Source organism: Aythya fuligula, chromosome 4 (genome assembly GCF_009819795.1).
Source record: "Aythya fuligula isolate bAytFul2 chromosome 4, bAytFul2.pri, whole genome shotgun sequence".
In the NCBI taxonomy this organism is placed as follows: domain Eukaryota; kingdom Metazoa; phylum Chordata; class Aves; order Anseriformes; family Anatidae; genus Aythya; species Aythya fuligula.
The window spans coordinates 15658267-15672358 of record NC_045562.1 but is presented as its reverse complement, the minus strand read 5'-3'; the positions used below and the strand labels follow the sequence as shown (position 1 = coordinate 15672358).

The following is a 14092-nucleotide window of genomic DNA, read 5'->3' as shown; positions in this document are numbered from 1 at the left end:
GAATGCACCACTAAATGTTTAACAAAATATTTAAAAAATCTCCCTGGCAATGCCCGGTGCAGCTGCGGCCAGCTGGCCACTAGGTGTTCCCCGTGCTCCTCCTCAGGCTCCCAGGAGACAGCCAAATGCTCTGCCAGGAGCTGTGGCTGGGAAGCAAAGGCCTGGGGTGGGAAATGAATACACCACAGGATGATCTGCGCCAAAGGCCAGTCAGGAACATACATTTGTTCTGTAACCACCCGCTCACTTTTTTTTAATGCCACGTTTTCTCCTCCTCCCCTCTGCCCAGGCTGTAGAAGAAGTGAGGTTTAAATCCCGGTGGCTGTAAGGAGAATTTCCTGCTCCCCAAACCCTTCTGCTTTTCCAGGGAAAATGTTCCAAGGGCAGAATTTAAACTTGTCCTCTCCCCCACAAGCTGGCCCAGGGCTCAACACCAAGTACCTCAGAGGGGCCAAGGGGTTTGTCTGCCCTGGGTGCTCTTCTCCCTGTACTGAGCACTCCTTGCACTGGGACCGCATCGCTGCTTCCAGTCTCCCTCTGCCACAGCCAAAGCCAAAACCAGAGGGCCTGCACCCAACCTTCATTTACCAGCACTGAGGTTACTCGTTTAGACTTCAGGGGGCTGACAAAGCACCGCGCTGACTGCCTAGTTATGGTAAATCTGACCCCTGCAGAAGGGGATTGCCAAAAGCAGGAAATCCCTGGCTGAACTTCTCACCCTGGGAGTACTGACAGTGATGCAATGCTGCTGGAGAGCGGCTCGGCGATGCTGATGGGTGCAGCAGCCCTGCTGCCAAACCTTTATCTTCCTTAATAGGTTCGGTTTCATGTTGGATTTCTTTTCCCCTGCTGGGGAAATAAATTTGCTGTGTTTCTGCACGGGGACACTTTACAGGACGCACAGCAGGACTCCAACTCCTGTATCAGTACCCAGAACCTCAATGTGCTGGCAGTGGGCTCCCATCTTGGCAGGAAGGGGAATTTTGAAAGCAATTAATTGCATAGGTGTTAATCGCCTCACAGAGCACTTAACTGAGAAATACACATCTGCTTTATCAGGGTAACCAAAGAGGAAGAGAAACCCTCCTGCCTCCCATCCTAACCCTGTCTGTTTGTAAACCCACCAGCTGTATGGAGGCAGATGGTAACATTTTGCCATCAAATCTTTTGTCCCCTTCCTTCACTCCTGAGCCCGAGATGTAGACTGTGACCTTGCAGTCAGCACCACCAAGACAGATCCTTGGGTACGAGGCAGAGCCTCCCCCGAAGGCAGTGTGACACTGGAAATAAAGACATAGGATTTGTGGGATGGCTTAGAAGCACGCTAGCTTGGGAGCCTGATTCTACACCCACGTAAGGTATGTAAAAAGAGGAAAAATAAGAAATGAAAAAAGCTGATGGCTCTACGCCTCTGGCTACATACAGCACAGGACCGCGGCTGTGTAGTGCTTACCTGGAGTGGTAGGACTGGGGCCAGGGGATGCCAAGCGTGCCCTGAGATATTTGCATCATGCTGGGATCGGGTTGGTTCTCCGCAAGTTTGGTTGAATGCCAGGAGTGAGGTCGGCCTGAAGTTTCACTCCGCCTAGGTAAAAGCAGAAGGATTTTGCATGTAAACAGCAGGCCAGCTCCTTCAAGGAAGAGGAATGTGAAGAAACACCGAGAGGCATTTAAAATTGCTACCGCTCACTTCTGTTCACTGCTACATTTTTGTCTTTCCCGAGCGAATCATGAGCCATTCCCAGCACTCACACCACACGTCCCCCCTCGTGTTTGCAAACCAAAGAGCACGGGCAGACAAGCATCCCCACGCAGCAGTTCAGGCTGGGCTGCCTGTGGGACTCCCACACCATGCAGCGAGCAGGCTGGCAGCATGGGATTCCTACGGATGCAGAAGGAGTGCTTTTCTCAAAAGGTTCCCTTCATTTTGAAGTGACTGCTGGTGCAGTCATTGAAAGGATCACATGCCACCAGGGGGTGGAAGGCCAGACAATGCTGTTTTGATCTCTCCTGGGTGCTTATAGAAATGCAGGACGAGATGTGCCAGCCAGGTGCCGTGCAGCCAGGCAGCTGTCCTGCTGCTGCGTCCTGCACAGCGCAGCCAGCCGGGGGCTCTGCCAGTCACCGACACTAAGAAGGCTTCCAGCAGCTCTCAGAAGAAAAAAAAAACACAACCAACAACCTCATTTCAAGTACATAATGGTGCAGTGGAAAGTCGAAGCAGGGGTTTAGCAATCAAGTACCCTGAATGTGCCGCACAGACTCTCCTCTGCCCCAGCCTTTGTGCTCGGCTTTAATCCTCCCTGTTTTCCATGGGGATCGCTCCCCTGCTCTAGCACGCATCCCTGCAGTTTCCAACTCTTCCTGCAAGAACGAGGAGCAGTACTGGACCTGTGTAGCACCAAAATCCCAAATGTGACAGCCTGAAGGTCAACCTCGCCTACTCCTATAAAGCATGAAGCCAAGAGGCGCTGACACATCTTCCAAGTCCTTGTCTCACCGAAATCTTCATGGTGCAGCATGTCCTGAATAATGTAAACAGACTAAAATGCCCTCTGCAGATATAAAACACAGGCCAAAAGAGGACTCTCCTAGCACTGCCTGAGACTGGGAAAAGAAAGGGTACGGGAAAATGTCCAAGGCAAAAACTGCTTGTTAGGGTCAGACCGCGTAGCGGCACAAACTGACATTTGCACTGACTGATGTTCTGCTCCACAGAGTTGCGTTGGCAGACACTGAGAAGCAGAACCACTTCACCAGGAGGTTTTCCATGCAGATTTCAGAAGGGCAAAGCACTCCCTCATCATCAGATAGAAGAACAAAAAAGGGACACCTTTTTCCTTTCACCATTTGTTGTGACAGATTGTGTTAAGGAGAGCTGAAGTGGAGGTTTATAGGGGGTGAGCTGAACCAAGCACCCTTTTACCATTTCATGTGTAGGTGTGTTTAAAACAGAGCTCTCTCGTTACGCTCCTTGCCCCAAGAAACAAGGAAACTTGCTGGCAGGATGGAAAGCTGACAAAACTGTTTATTACAAAAACCCCATGCTTTTGCCTTCTCCGTTGCAGAGATTTAAAGACTTTCTTTGTACTTGGAAGGAGTAAGAGCCCCCAGCATTAATCTTTTACTTGTGAAAGCACAAGGGATGATCACAAGCAAAGCACATTAGCCCTTGATTTGATCAGTAAAAAGCTTCAAGGAGTAGCAGAGCCAATCCTCTGAGCCGCAGATATTTTAAACCCTTTTGGCCAGTATCCTTGTAACAATACAACACACGGAGGGCGAAGCTGTGAACTGAAGTCAGAAGACATGCCGTACCAGCTCAGCGCAGGATAACCTTGCATTGTTTCCACACCTACCTGATCCTGGAAACGTGGATTAAGGGTAACCGAATCTTAGCCGAGCTTAAGCCAAGAGAGGAAGCGCCGCAGTACACATGATCTCCGGCTCATGTTGCAGACTCACGCAGGTGATCTCTGAGGAGGAGGCAGGATGGAGGTACGCGTGCACCGAATGGCAGAGACTGAGGGCTTGATCCAGTCCCCCTGAATCAGTCAGGAGACTGCCCCTGACACGGAGCTGAGGGCTGGAGAATGGCACAGCCTTGTCTGCGTGTGGGTGTCTGGGGAATGCCAGAAATTCCTACCTTCAGCCTCCTGTGACACCTGAAAATAGCACCTTGCTTCACTCTGCTTCCTTAAGCTTAGTTTATAATTAGTGTTATTATTGCCCAATAAGGGAAAAGGGCTAGAAGTGGAGCGTAACACAGCAGTGAGCAACGCAGTGTCTCCAGAACAGCTATCTCCCATTAGGGATCTGGGGGGAGCTGAACGTGGTTCATCTGCCAAGCTTGCAACAGCTTCTGGTTACGCTGGTGCTACTGCAGAGCACAACTGTCAGGAAGCAATTAAAAGCAGCGCACGATTAAGCTCCTCTTGGCAAGTGGGGCAGAACTGCTCTTGTAAAACCCACAGTGTCAGATCCTGATTCATCCCAGACAAACTGGCTGAGTGATAAAACTTGCAAATGCAGCAGCTAATTCCTGACTTGAGTGAAGACATAAATAATTAGACCTTTAATTGGTACAAATTTGGTATAGCTCAGTTGCCTTCAACAAAACCAGGAGCAAGAGCTGACACTGTTCTAAGATCTGTAAGATTTCAAAATGCGGAACTTTATTCATAATAATAAACCACCCCATCCCTTATCCTTTATACCTGTTCCTCAAGGGCTACACCTGTACTATACTTGCAAAAGAGTTTGGACAAACATATTAGTAAAAAATTCACTTCAAACGATGCAGAAGGTGATCCCTCAGTTGTAAACGCCCCGGCTGGAAAAGAGACCCCTGGTTCTTCATGGACACCTCCAGTGATGAGGTAACTTGGGCATCCAGGTCAGGCTGGCGCCCCAACAGATGCCTTGGAGCATTGGGGCAGGCAGTGGAGCTGATGCAACGCTGGCAGCTAACAGGTCCTGCGGCAACTTTAACACTGATGACATACCAGATACTGCCAAATTCACACCGTAAACTGGGAGAATGAAGAGAAAAAGAAAGCCTTTAATCTTGTCCAGCTGGTGTTATCTGGGTGCTCCTTCTTCCTATCCTTGTCACGGCGGTTTCAGACAGAAATGTGACCGGCACATTAGCAGTCTCCTCGAACACAGTCTGGCAGAGGCTTGATGCAGTCTGGGCTGCGAGGACTGTACTGACATTTCTGAGGTCCGTAGCAGTAATAGCTCTGCACCTTTCTCTTATTAGGAAGAACTGAGTGTGTTCTCCTCTGTAATTTCTGTAGAAGATTCTTTTTATGCTTTGTATGCAAAACAGTTATGGAAGCGTACCCTTTATAAAGATAGCTTGGCACCAACTGCAAATGAATCAGCACCTAAGGAACAGCCGTCAGCTTTCTTCACAGTGTAACAAAAAGGTTGGGTTATGTTTTTCCCATGCTTACAAACTAAAACCATACAAAGCAACACATTCAGTGTAATTTCTGTTCTTTATGAGCATGCACAACCTGAGGGCTTTGCTTCAGCCATCCTCCAGCTGTGTCCTCCGAGAGCTTCTACTTCTGTGCATGAAGGCCCACCTTAACTAAAGGAGGCAATTCAGCTTTTTCAAACTGCCATTTTCTTTTTTTCTTGCCTAGAAAAACTTCCATTTTCCTAAACCTCCAAATAGAGCGGCTTTGAGGGAAAAAAAAAGGACAAAAAGCTGTTCTAACAACCCCTACAGACTCCAGATTTCTCACAGCTGTCTTCAAGTCACCAGCAGCCTGCTGCACGCTTTGCCCAAGGCTGAGGAGCAGTGCAGCAACACCAACCACTGCTGCCCCGACAGCAAGAAGTGCAGGTGGATGCCCACTGTTACGCCCAGTTCACGGGGACCAGTTTTTATGGTAGGATGAAAAGCAGGAAGGAAGCAACTTCCTCCCCTGCCTCACAAAGACTGACTTAATTTTCTCCTTGCAGACAATAAGGGGATGTAACTCAGCCTTTTAGAAAGCTAATGACTGATAGCCAGTGAGGGGACGTTGCAGCTGACTGAGTAGCAGCTCTGAGTTCTCCATGCCCCAGTAAACCCACCTATTTTTCCTGCAACTCATCCACAGTGCTTGCAGGAAGTTAAGTTCAGCAGTCACACGCCTGGCAAACACATCATCTAAGTCGTCGTCTTTCTAACTACTGACCTTGTGTGCATTTTGTCCCTGTCCCAGCAAGCTTCAAAACCCCCCTCAGCAGAGAAATGGGCAACACTGAAGAGAAAGGCATCAAAACTAATCAAGAAAAGTAGCTTTCCTGGAGGAATCAAGCTGTGGATGCAGGCAGGGGCAGTGGTCAGTGGGAACCCATTCCCCATGATCAGGCAGATGGGAAGAAACGAAGAGATCTAATGCCAGCAGGTTTGCTCTGTGCCATCGCAGCCATCCTAACGCGTTGCTGCAGTCCCTGTGCCCAGCTACTAAGCAGGAGATGAAGGAAAAACTAAAGCACTCAGAAGCCTATTAGGATTTCAGCAGAGTGAGGCCACAATCTACTCAAAGCAACGTCGCTCTTAATTAAGGTTCAGGCATAGTTCTAAAAATAAGCATAACAGACGAGGCCAATTAGGAAGAAGTCGGGCCATAATGGCATCAGCTTGGTGTGTCTTTCACTGGATCTGTCTTTTTAGGCTCACAGAGCCCTTCTGGTAAATTCAATGGCAGAAGAGATGTGGAGTGTGCTCTGTTCCTCCATGATTTTCATTAAAATGAGGAGAACTCATTAGAAAGACATGAAGTATATGAAATGGTATTTCAAGTCATAAATCTGGGGCAACAGAATCTCCTCACTTGTAAAGGAAAGGGAGAGTTGCACCCCTCACCCGTCTTTATGCTCAGATTAAAACTTTCCCTAAGTAAAATAGAAATAATAATAAAGCATTGAAAAAAAACTTATGTCAGGACATTTAGACCAAACGTGTGGACGCAACCTTCTTTTCTGCAGTATGTTCCTCTCTGCCCCTTCCAGAGCACATTTCCCCAGACAAGGAATCCCCCCCGAGCATATCACAGCTTTTAGCAGTTTTGGTCTTTAACACACACACAGAAAAAACAACTAGAGTACCATATCCCAGCTGAGTTCAGCACCCTACCCCGGATCAGTCCGCTCTCATTCCTCTCTCAGACACCTTTCCCAGTGATGCTGTCTCTGCTTGTTGCTCCCAGCCCACAACAGATGCTATTTGTTTTTTTCCCTCTGACGAGAATCACTTGGGATGTCTGGGTTGCATCAGACGTGGCCTTGAGCTCTGTGTCTGAACTGGCAGACAGGCACTGAGGTCCCTGAAGTCTCTCAGGGGCAAGGAAGCAGAGCATCAGAGGCTAATCCTCACATTTCCTACCATTACCATCACCAACTCTTTGGGACAAGCTCCGTTCCAGACCACCATGGGGAAAAAAAAAGCCCTGGGTGAAGGCAGAGATAACAACCACATACGTGGATGTATGGACAGATTCCTTCTACCATTCTTCTCAACTCCACAGGCAGGATGCAGCCTTTCTGCCTTCCTCTTCTGCTAGCACCAAAAGCAGACAAAATAAAAATAAAAATGAGGACAGATTATTTGGTGGAAGGGAACAACCAAGGGGACAGCAATATCTGTCATGCTGACCCTGGTGAGGGGCGAGGTGTGGATGGCTCTGGACAGGTGACAGCATCAAGTGCTGCAGCAGAGTTTGCAGGAGACAGAAAACAGCTTTTCTTGAAAGAAATGCTCTCCCCTGGGCTGCAGAAAAAAGGCCTGAGATCACTCAGAGGTGACGGCAGCTGCGAGCAACAGTCGCTCTTTGGGTGAACTCATGAACAGTCAAACAGTGTAATTAATGATTATTGGTCTTGTACATCACACCTCTGTGTTATCACATTTCTCTGGTAACCCCTAGGCTGCCTTATCCAAGGAGGGGGCATTTATCCCGCTTTCCAGAAAAGGAAACAAGGGCCTTAAGAGGTGAAGTGAATCACCCAGCAGGCCTACCGCAGAGTGCCGCGCCAGGAGCTGGGCCGTGCGCTGCTGCTGCGCTTTCCCTTCGCCCGAGCATCCATCTGCCAGGCAGTATTTAGACTGAGGGCTCTGCCCTGCACAATGAAAGGGTCCCGCTGACATTCCCTGACACTAAGCAGACAGCAGGCTTCAACAGGAACAGCGGGGCTTTGGTTATTAGTGCGAGAGGTGATGTATACAACCTTCATTCTTGTTGATTACTGGGTTCAAGGACTCTGTCCTTCTGGGATCTTCTGACAGCTTTCTTTTTTTTTTTTAAGAAAGCATTACCAAGCTACATGTTAAGTATGACTTAAACTGCAGAATAAAGGGTATTTCGGATCTCTGTCTTGAGAAAATACTTGCCGCCAGGATAGTCTGTCTGTGCTGCTCACACCGGGCTGTGCCTTAGAGGTGGGGGAGCTGCTGCAGTCTCCTGCTCGGTACTTGGGGCACACAGAGGCTGGGATGAGGAGCTGGTGAGCACTGGCTTAAAGACCCTCTGCAATTTCACTCATCTTGCCCCAGTTTTACTGTTTCCTTCACTGGAAAAAGACGAAGGAAGGACAGACATGGAAAAGAGACAGCTGGCCAGCTGACAGGGTCTTTGTTTCAGCTTTCATCTCTGAGAAGGCCCCTGCTATGTGTTCTCCAGGCGTTCCCATCAACTCCCAGAGCATGGGTAGAAAAACTCAGCTGCCAGACCCTAACATGGTTTAACCTGCCTGTGTCTCTGCAGAAGCCACAGTGCTGTGCTGATTTATCCTCATTGATGAATTGGCCCAACGGGCTTAATTCAAATAATTTTTTCTCATTCTTCTCCGGTCGGTAAATTAGTTAAAAAGACAGAAAAACAAGCATAGCTTAGATTCTTTTGCCCTCTGATATCAAACACACAGCAACTTGCAACAGGAGAGACTTAGAAACAATGGAAGGAATGTGTTTTCCCAGTCTCCTTCAGCTCCTCGGAGGAACTCGGGGGCTGGCAGCAGAAATGCTGCCCAGTGAGCCTGATTATCCAAACGCAACGCGGACAATGGGGCGCGGCAGGTAACCAAGGGGATTCTCAGGGCGAGTTCGCAGATGGCAGCTGGGTTCTGCTCTCACTTGGAGGGCTACAAATCACAGGCAGCACCAAAATCCTGATGGGGAGATGATCAGGGGGAGAGAAGAAGGTCGAGATGCTCCGCTGCGACACCTGAGAGACCGGTCCTGAGCTCTGGCTTCCCCCTCTGACTAAGGATGTTCGTTCATCACCCTGAACCTCAGAAACTGCCGACAGCCTTTGTCGCTGTGGGCGTGTTTGCAGAAAGTCAACAAGCAGGAGGACTGCACCCAGTGGTACAGCCGAAGCAGTTGGGGCTGAAATGCCCTCCCACACTCAAATTCTTATACATTAAAGCAACTTCCTGCTTGCAACCAAAGCTTCAACGCGAGTTAAGCCACGGAGAGAGGCACACACTGCCTCCGACACCACCGGAAAAGGGAAGGAAAACATTGGCACCGCATCCAAAGACAAGCTAATCCAAGTGAAATGCTAAACTCTGGAGCTTCTACAGATATCTGCTGATAGATCGACAGGCCAGCAGGATTTACAGCAGGCATGTCCTGAATAACTCACTGCTACAGAAAGGTGGGGGATGCGTGGCGAGCTTCTTTCCCAAATTTGCTGTGGGTCACATACCTCAGGAACTGCAGAGCCCCACACCCTCGGAGTCAAAAATAAATCTGCCCCTGATTAAAGTAGCTCCAGGAGAGATTTCAGCCTGTAAAATCTGCTCCATCTGGAGGAGATGCACAGGGCCAGGGTCTGTAACTGACAGCAGTGGCTAAAAGCTGGAGCACCTCCACCAAGGCCAGCGAGTTTGCTCCAGATGTGCACCTTTGCTTGTAAGATAGGAACGTGACTTGACACGCATCCCATCCCCTCCTCAGCTGCTCATCTGGACTCCAAGTAGGTCACGGTCTGGCCCGAATTCATGCTGCCAATAAAAGTCACTGCCTCGTGGTGCGAATCTCAGCAGACTGAGACACAAACATCCATGAGGTCATCCAGATTACCACCTGGCTGATGCAAAAGGCTCTTTTGATGCCACTAAAAGCTTTGCCTGAGCAAACCCCGTAGGATTTGGCCCTACACTGCATGCACAAAGGAAGGAAACAAGGCTCCACCACAGCACTGGTTGATCCAGAGCAATTCAGGAAGCTGCCTTCTGAAGACATTGACTCATTCAGATAGGCTCTCAGCAGGCTTGTCTTGAACACCAAACTCCCCTAACACTCACAGACTTGGAAGACGCAAGGAGGTTTTGGAAAGCCAGGCACCTAAAGCTGGGGAGCTGCTGCAGGCTTACATCAGTGCTGTGGAGATATTTTGGTCCCCCATCTCCTATGGGAGACAAAACTGACGAAGCTTTTGAAAAGGATGGACACCTCTTCCAACACCCCTTCCCAGCGAGTCGCCCTCTGCCAAAACAAGAACATTTTTACACCCAGCCCTGCGTTAAATCTTACTGACATCGAGCAAAGCTGATCCTTGACTCAAGGCCCAAGAGGTCAGTTCCTTTCATTTCCCTGGTACTATCTTAAGGGCAAGGAAACCACAGGGAAAGGTGGATGTGAGGTTAAGAAACTGTCCTGTACCTCTTCCAAAAACCTGATGCCATAGATGCTGGAGATTCACCCTGCTCCAGCCCAGCACTGCTGCTGCCCTCACTCCCAGGAAAGGGAAGTGGAGTTTGCCAGCCACTCTCCGAGAACAGCAGCCACCCAACACAGGCAGCAGACAGGGACGTGGATGCACACGCTCTCACCTGGTCTTCAGCCGCAGCTTAACTCCCCCCGACCATGCGGTTCTGCTGGGCTGAAAGTCAGAGCTCACGCGGTCTGGCCTGAGCGGGCTGGGAGACAGGTTGGTGCATCCCTTCGCTGCATGCGTGTCCCTGTCGAAAGAAACCAAAGGCAGGTGAGCATCAGCACACAGAAATCTCCATCTTTGCACCCTACATTCACAAGGGTTTTAAGAAAGAAGATGATCATACGCACACAGAAGGGGTGAGGCAGGGGCATCAGGCTGGTTTTTAAAAAGTGCAAAGAAAATGTCACAGGAAGCCACTTGTAGCCCTTTGCTTCTCTCTGTCACTGCTCCGGCAGGCTGTAAGAGCCAGGCTTTGCTCTTTCTACCTAGGCAGTGCTCAGCCCCTGCGAGTGCCCCTCACAAAGCATTCTGGAGGAGCTGCACAATGCTCAGCATGCAGGAGGGAACTCAGCTGCAGCATCCACGGCACAAAATACATTACCCTGCATCTGCATGCTGGGATTCAAAATCCCTGCGCGTGGAGTTCAGGGGCTGCGGGGCTGCATGTGCCCTACCCGCACGTAACCACCTTACAAACGCTCTGAACACACGAGAGAAAAGCTGAGAGAAAGGTCCGCACGGTGACAGCAAGAAAGAGAAGTCTATCCCCACCTCTACGGGTATTTCCAGCCAGTTAGCAAACGAATATTTACCCCGCTTCACCACGCGCGTGCAGAAGTCACACAGGCACCGTGCGCTTCGGCTCCTTCCTTCCCGCAGGCACGCTGCTCCCACTTGCTCCCATTTTTAGCACCCAGACGTGGGCCAGCCTTGCGATTTCTGCCAGCTCGAGGAACCCCCCCAGCCGAATAAAAGCGCGGCTGAAAGGGCCCCCTCCGTGCCTCCCTCCGTGCCTCCCTCCGTGCCTCCCTCAGCCTGCAGCGGCCGAGTTGTGCCGTAATTGCCTCTTGTTGTGCGCTCAGCGGGCTGCAGGCTGGGCGCACATGCCGGCATCTGGGGCTTTGGATAGCTGAGATGGCTTGGATGCCATTCCGGTGAGAGGCCGGCCGTCTTTGTGTCCGGCTCGGTCCTCCCCCACGCTCCCTCCCCGAGCCCCACGTGCCAGGCAGGAATGTTAAGCCGCGCGCTGCGGATGAGACAGAGCCGGGGAGCGCGCAGCGGCACTTTCACCTAGATTAGGGAAAGCGACTGCTCCACAGTGGCCTTTTTTGCTTACCCTGCTTCTCTCCATCCCAATTTTACCCCAAATCCTGCCTGAGCTGCATTTCTTCTCCCTATGCCAAATTCTGTTCTGCTTTGTCCTGTGCCACCTGCTCTCCCTCTGCACAAACCTTGCTGTGTGCGATGTAGATCTGGCTCCAACGTGTTTAGTAAAATGGATGCAATGGGTCAGGGACATGGAGAGCAAGGCAGCACTCGCTCACTACCTGCATGTTCAAATAAAACATCAAGCCTCTCATCAGACCGTAAAGATGCCCCTTCCTGCTGCAGCACTGGCCATGGGGCACGGCAGGGGCACAACCTCCCTTACTGCTCCCCAGGATGTGCCAGGACCACGAACTGCTGCGCTTCTCCTTGCCTACCAAGTTCACCGTCAGAAATCCCCCAAACTTTTAGAGAAGAATTAACTGCAAGACAAAGGATGGGAGAGCTGCTACAGATAAAAGGAGGATTTAAAAGACCCTGCGCACACAGTTGATGCATACTAACAGGTATACGGTCTTGCAGATGAAACCTGTTTACTGCTGTAGCGTTCAGAGGACACAGCCCCTTTTCAGGCTTTGTACTGAAACACAGCAGAGATGGTCCCAGCCACAGAGAACAGCACTTGTGCCCCTACAACACTGCTCAGGAGAGATTTCCGTGGCAAGGTGCCCCAGGAAGCCCCTGGGAGCATTTCAGCACAGATCGGATCCGTGGCAAGGCTGCTGCCCATCGCCCTGATGCCTGATGGGGTGTCTCAGTGACAGCACCATGGTGGGATCCCATCAGAGGGGACAGGACCTCAGCAGAGGCAGGTCTTGACCGCAGGGTAAATCCTGGCCTCCCTGCTGAGCTCCCAGGCAGGGAACTACCACTCCTTACACCTCTGCTTTACCAGCAGGGTCACTAGGGGAAGGTGCTCTGCTTCGGCACAGCTGACTTTGGCTCTCCCAGGCTACACGATAGCTGTGCTCCTGCACTACGTGAAGCTGCTCCTGCCTCCTCTCCAGCCAGCTATCGCAGAGGTAGCCAGGAACTATATTTAGGACTGGGGAATTGCCCCTGTGCCTAACACAAAAGAAAAAAAAAAATAAAAAATCAGCAGCTGGAGAAACTGAGACAGAGGAGTAAGCACACACAGCCTCCCCATGCCCACAGCCCAGTGATCTTTCAGCACTCAAGGCTTTTTTTTTTTTTTATAGCTTTAGAAACACGTGAAGAAAGCAAGAGACAACACAGACTCCGTAAGCTCCACTGCGAGCAGAGCTGTCCCAAAGTGCTGCTTCCAAGCGCTCCCACAGGGATCCACGCAGACCCAGACCTCACAACCGGCGGCTCGGAGCAGCAGGAGGGTAAGCAGCCTGGGTGTTCCCCCTCACACAGGGAGAAAACCCAGCTTGCCAGCATGCATAACTGCGGGGTTTATGTCAGAGACAAAGAAACGTTAATTAGTGCCTGCATGGGCTCCGGGGTTGTTGTTTGGGGGTAAGAAGGAAATGCAATGGAGTTTCTTCCCGGGCCTCTTAAAAAACCGTAATTACTGAGCTCTGTGTGGAACGATGGGCTCGCTAAGACATTGAAAACTAATCAGGCAGTCTATAAATAACACCATTAATCAAGCCCGGTAGGGAAAGCAAGTGATGAGGATCCCTCTGCTAGGGAAACGCACGCAGTGCCAGGTGCTTTGCCACAGAGGATGCAGCGGACCCCCAAACCCAGCACCTTTCCTCCACTCACCACTTTCTGCCCCACACTCATCTCTAGAAAGAGACTTCCTTAGCGGCGATACGAGAGCAAAGACACCCAGAGCCTACCTTGTGTCTGGACTGTTGCTACTCACCCCCTTTCCTCTGAGCATCACTCCTCCAAAAGTCTGTGCCGGCAGCAGGGCGGTGTGGCGTGCCCCGTCCCTGCAAGGGCGCCCAGCCCACTGGGATCGTCCTTAGGGCTGCATTTTATTTCGGGACGTTGCAAAGGGCCTCACAACTGCATAGCTAAAAAGTCTCCCGGCAAGGAGTGGCCCGCAGTTGTTCTTGGTGTTATCGAATTGTTTCGAAAGCTCGCAAGCAGGAGACAGGAAAGCTAGCAGCCTATTTAAGTCTCCTTTACCTCCCACCTGAGGCTGGCAGCTGCCTCTGAAATCTTTCCTTTTCTAAAAAATTCTTGTTTAATTACGAATTGTTATTTATACTCGCTGCTTCAGCGGTGCCTTTGGTATTTAATACCCCACATGTTACTGACTGGCTGTACAGAGGCGCTCCGCTCAGCTTTTCCCTCATCTAAAAATACGGCCTGGTAGGGTGTTTTTTTTTTCCTATGTTCCACCCTCAGCAGATGAATTCACTGCTACAGACTTCAGCCTTTTTAAGAAATGCCTACAGCCAGCTGCAGCCCAGCGTTACAGGCCAGGAGCTTCGTCGTGTCAGGGCGCAGCCAGCGCTGTGCTGGCAGGGAGCTGCAGCCAGCAGGAGAAGCGGGCAGTGCCACACCAGCCAGGCAGCACCTCCCCTGCCCTTCCTGAACGAAGCATCTGCAAAGCTTTTCCC

General features: G+C 50.6%; 1 protein-coding gene across 1 annotated transcript in view; it reads right to left on the bottom strand.

Annotated features, from left to right (window-relative positions):
- The window catches only part of SHROOM3 (shroom family member 3), a 138574-nt gene that overhangs the window by 19761 nt on the left and 104721 nt on the right, over positions 1 to 14092 (bottom strand). The window contains exons 3-4 of the mRNA XM_032187178.1: positions 10339 to 10467; positions 1454 to 1585 (exon numbers count right to left, since the gene is read on the bottom strand). Coding sequence (XP_032043069.1) covers positions 1454 to 1585; positions 10339 to 10467 — 261 coding nt within the window. The remainder of the gene's footprint in view (positions 1 to 1453; positions 1586 to 10338; positions 10468 to 14092) is intronic.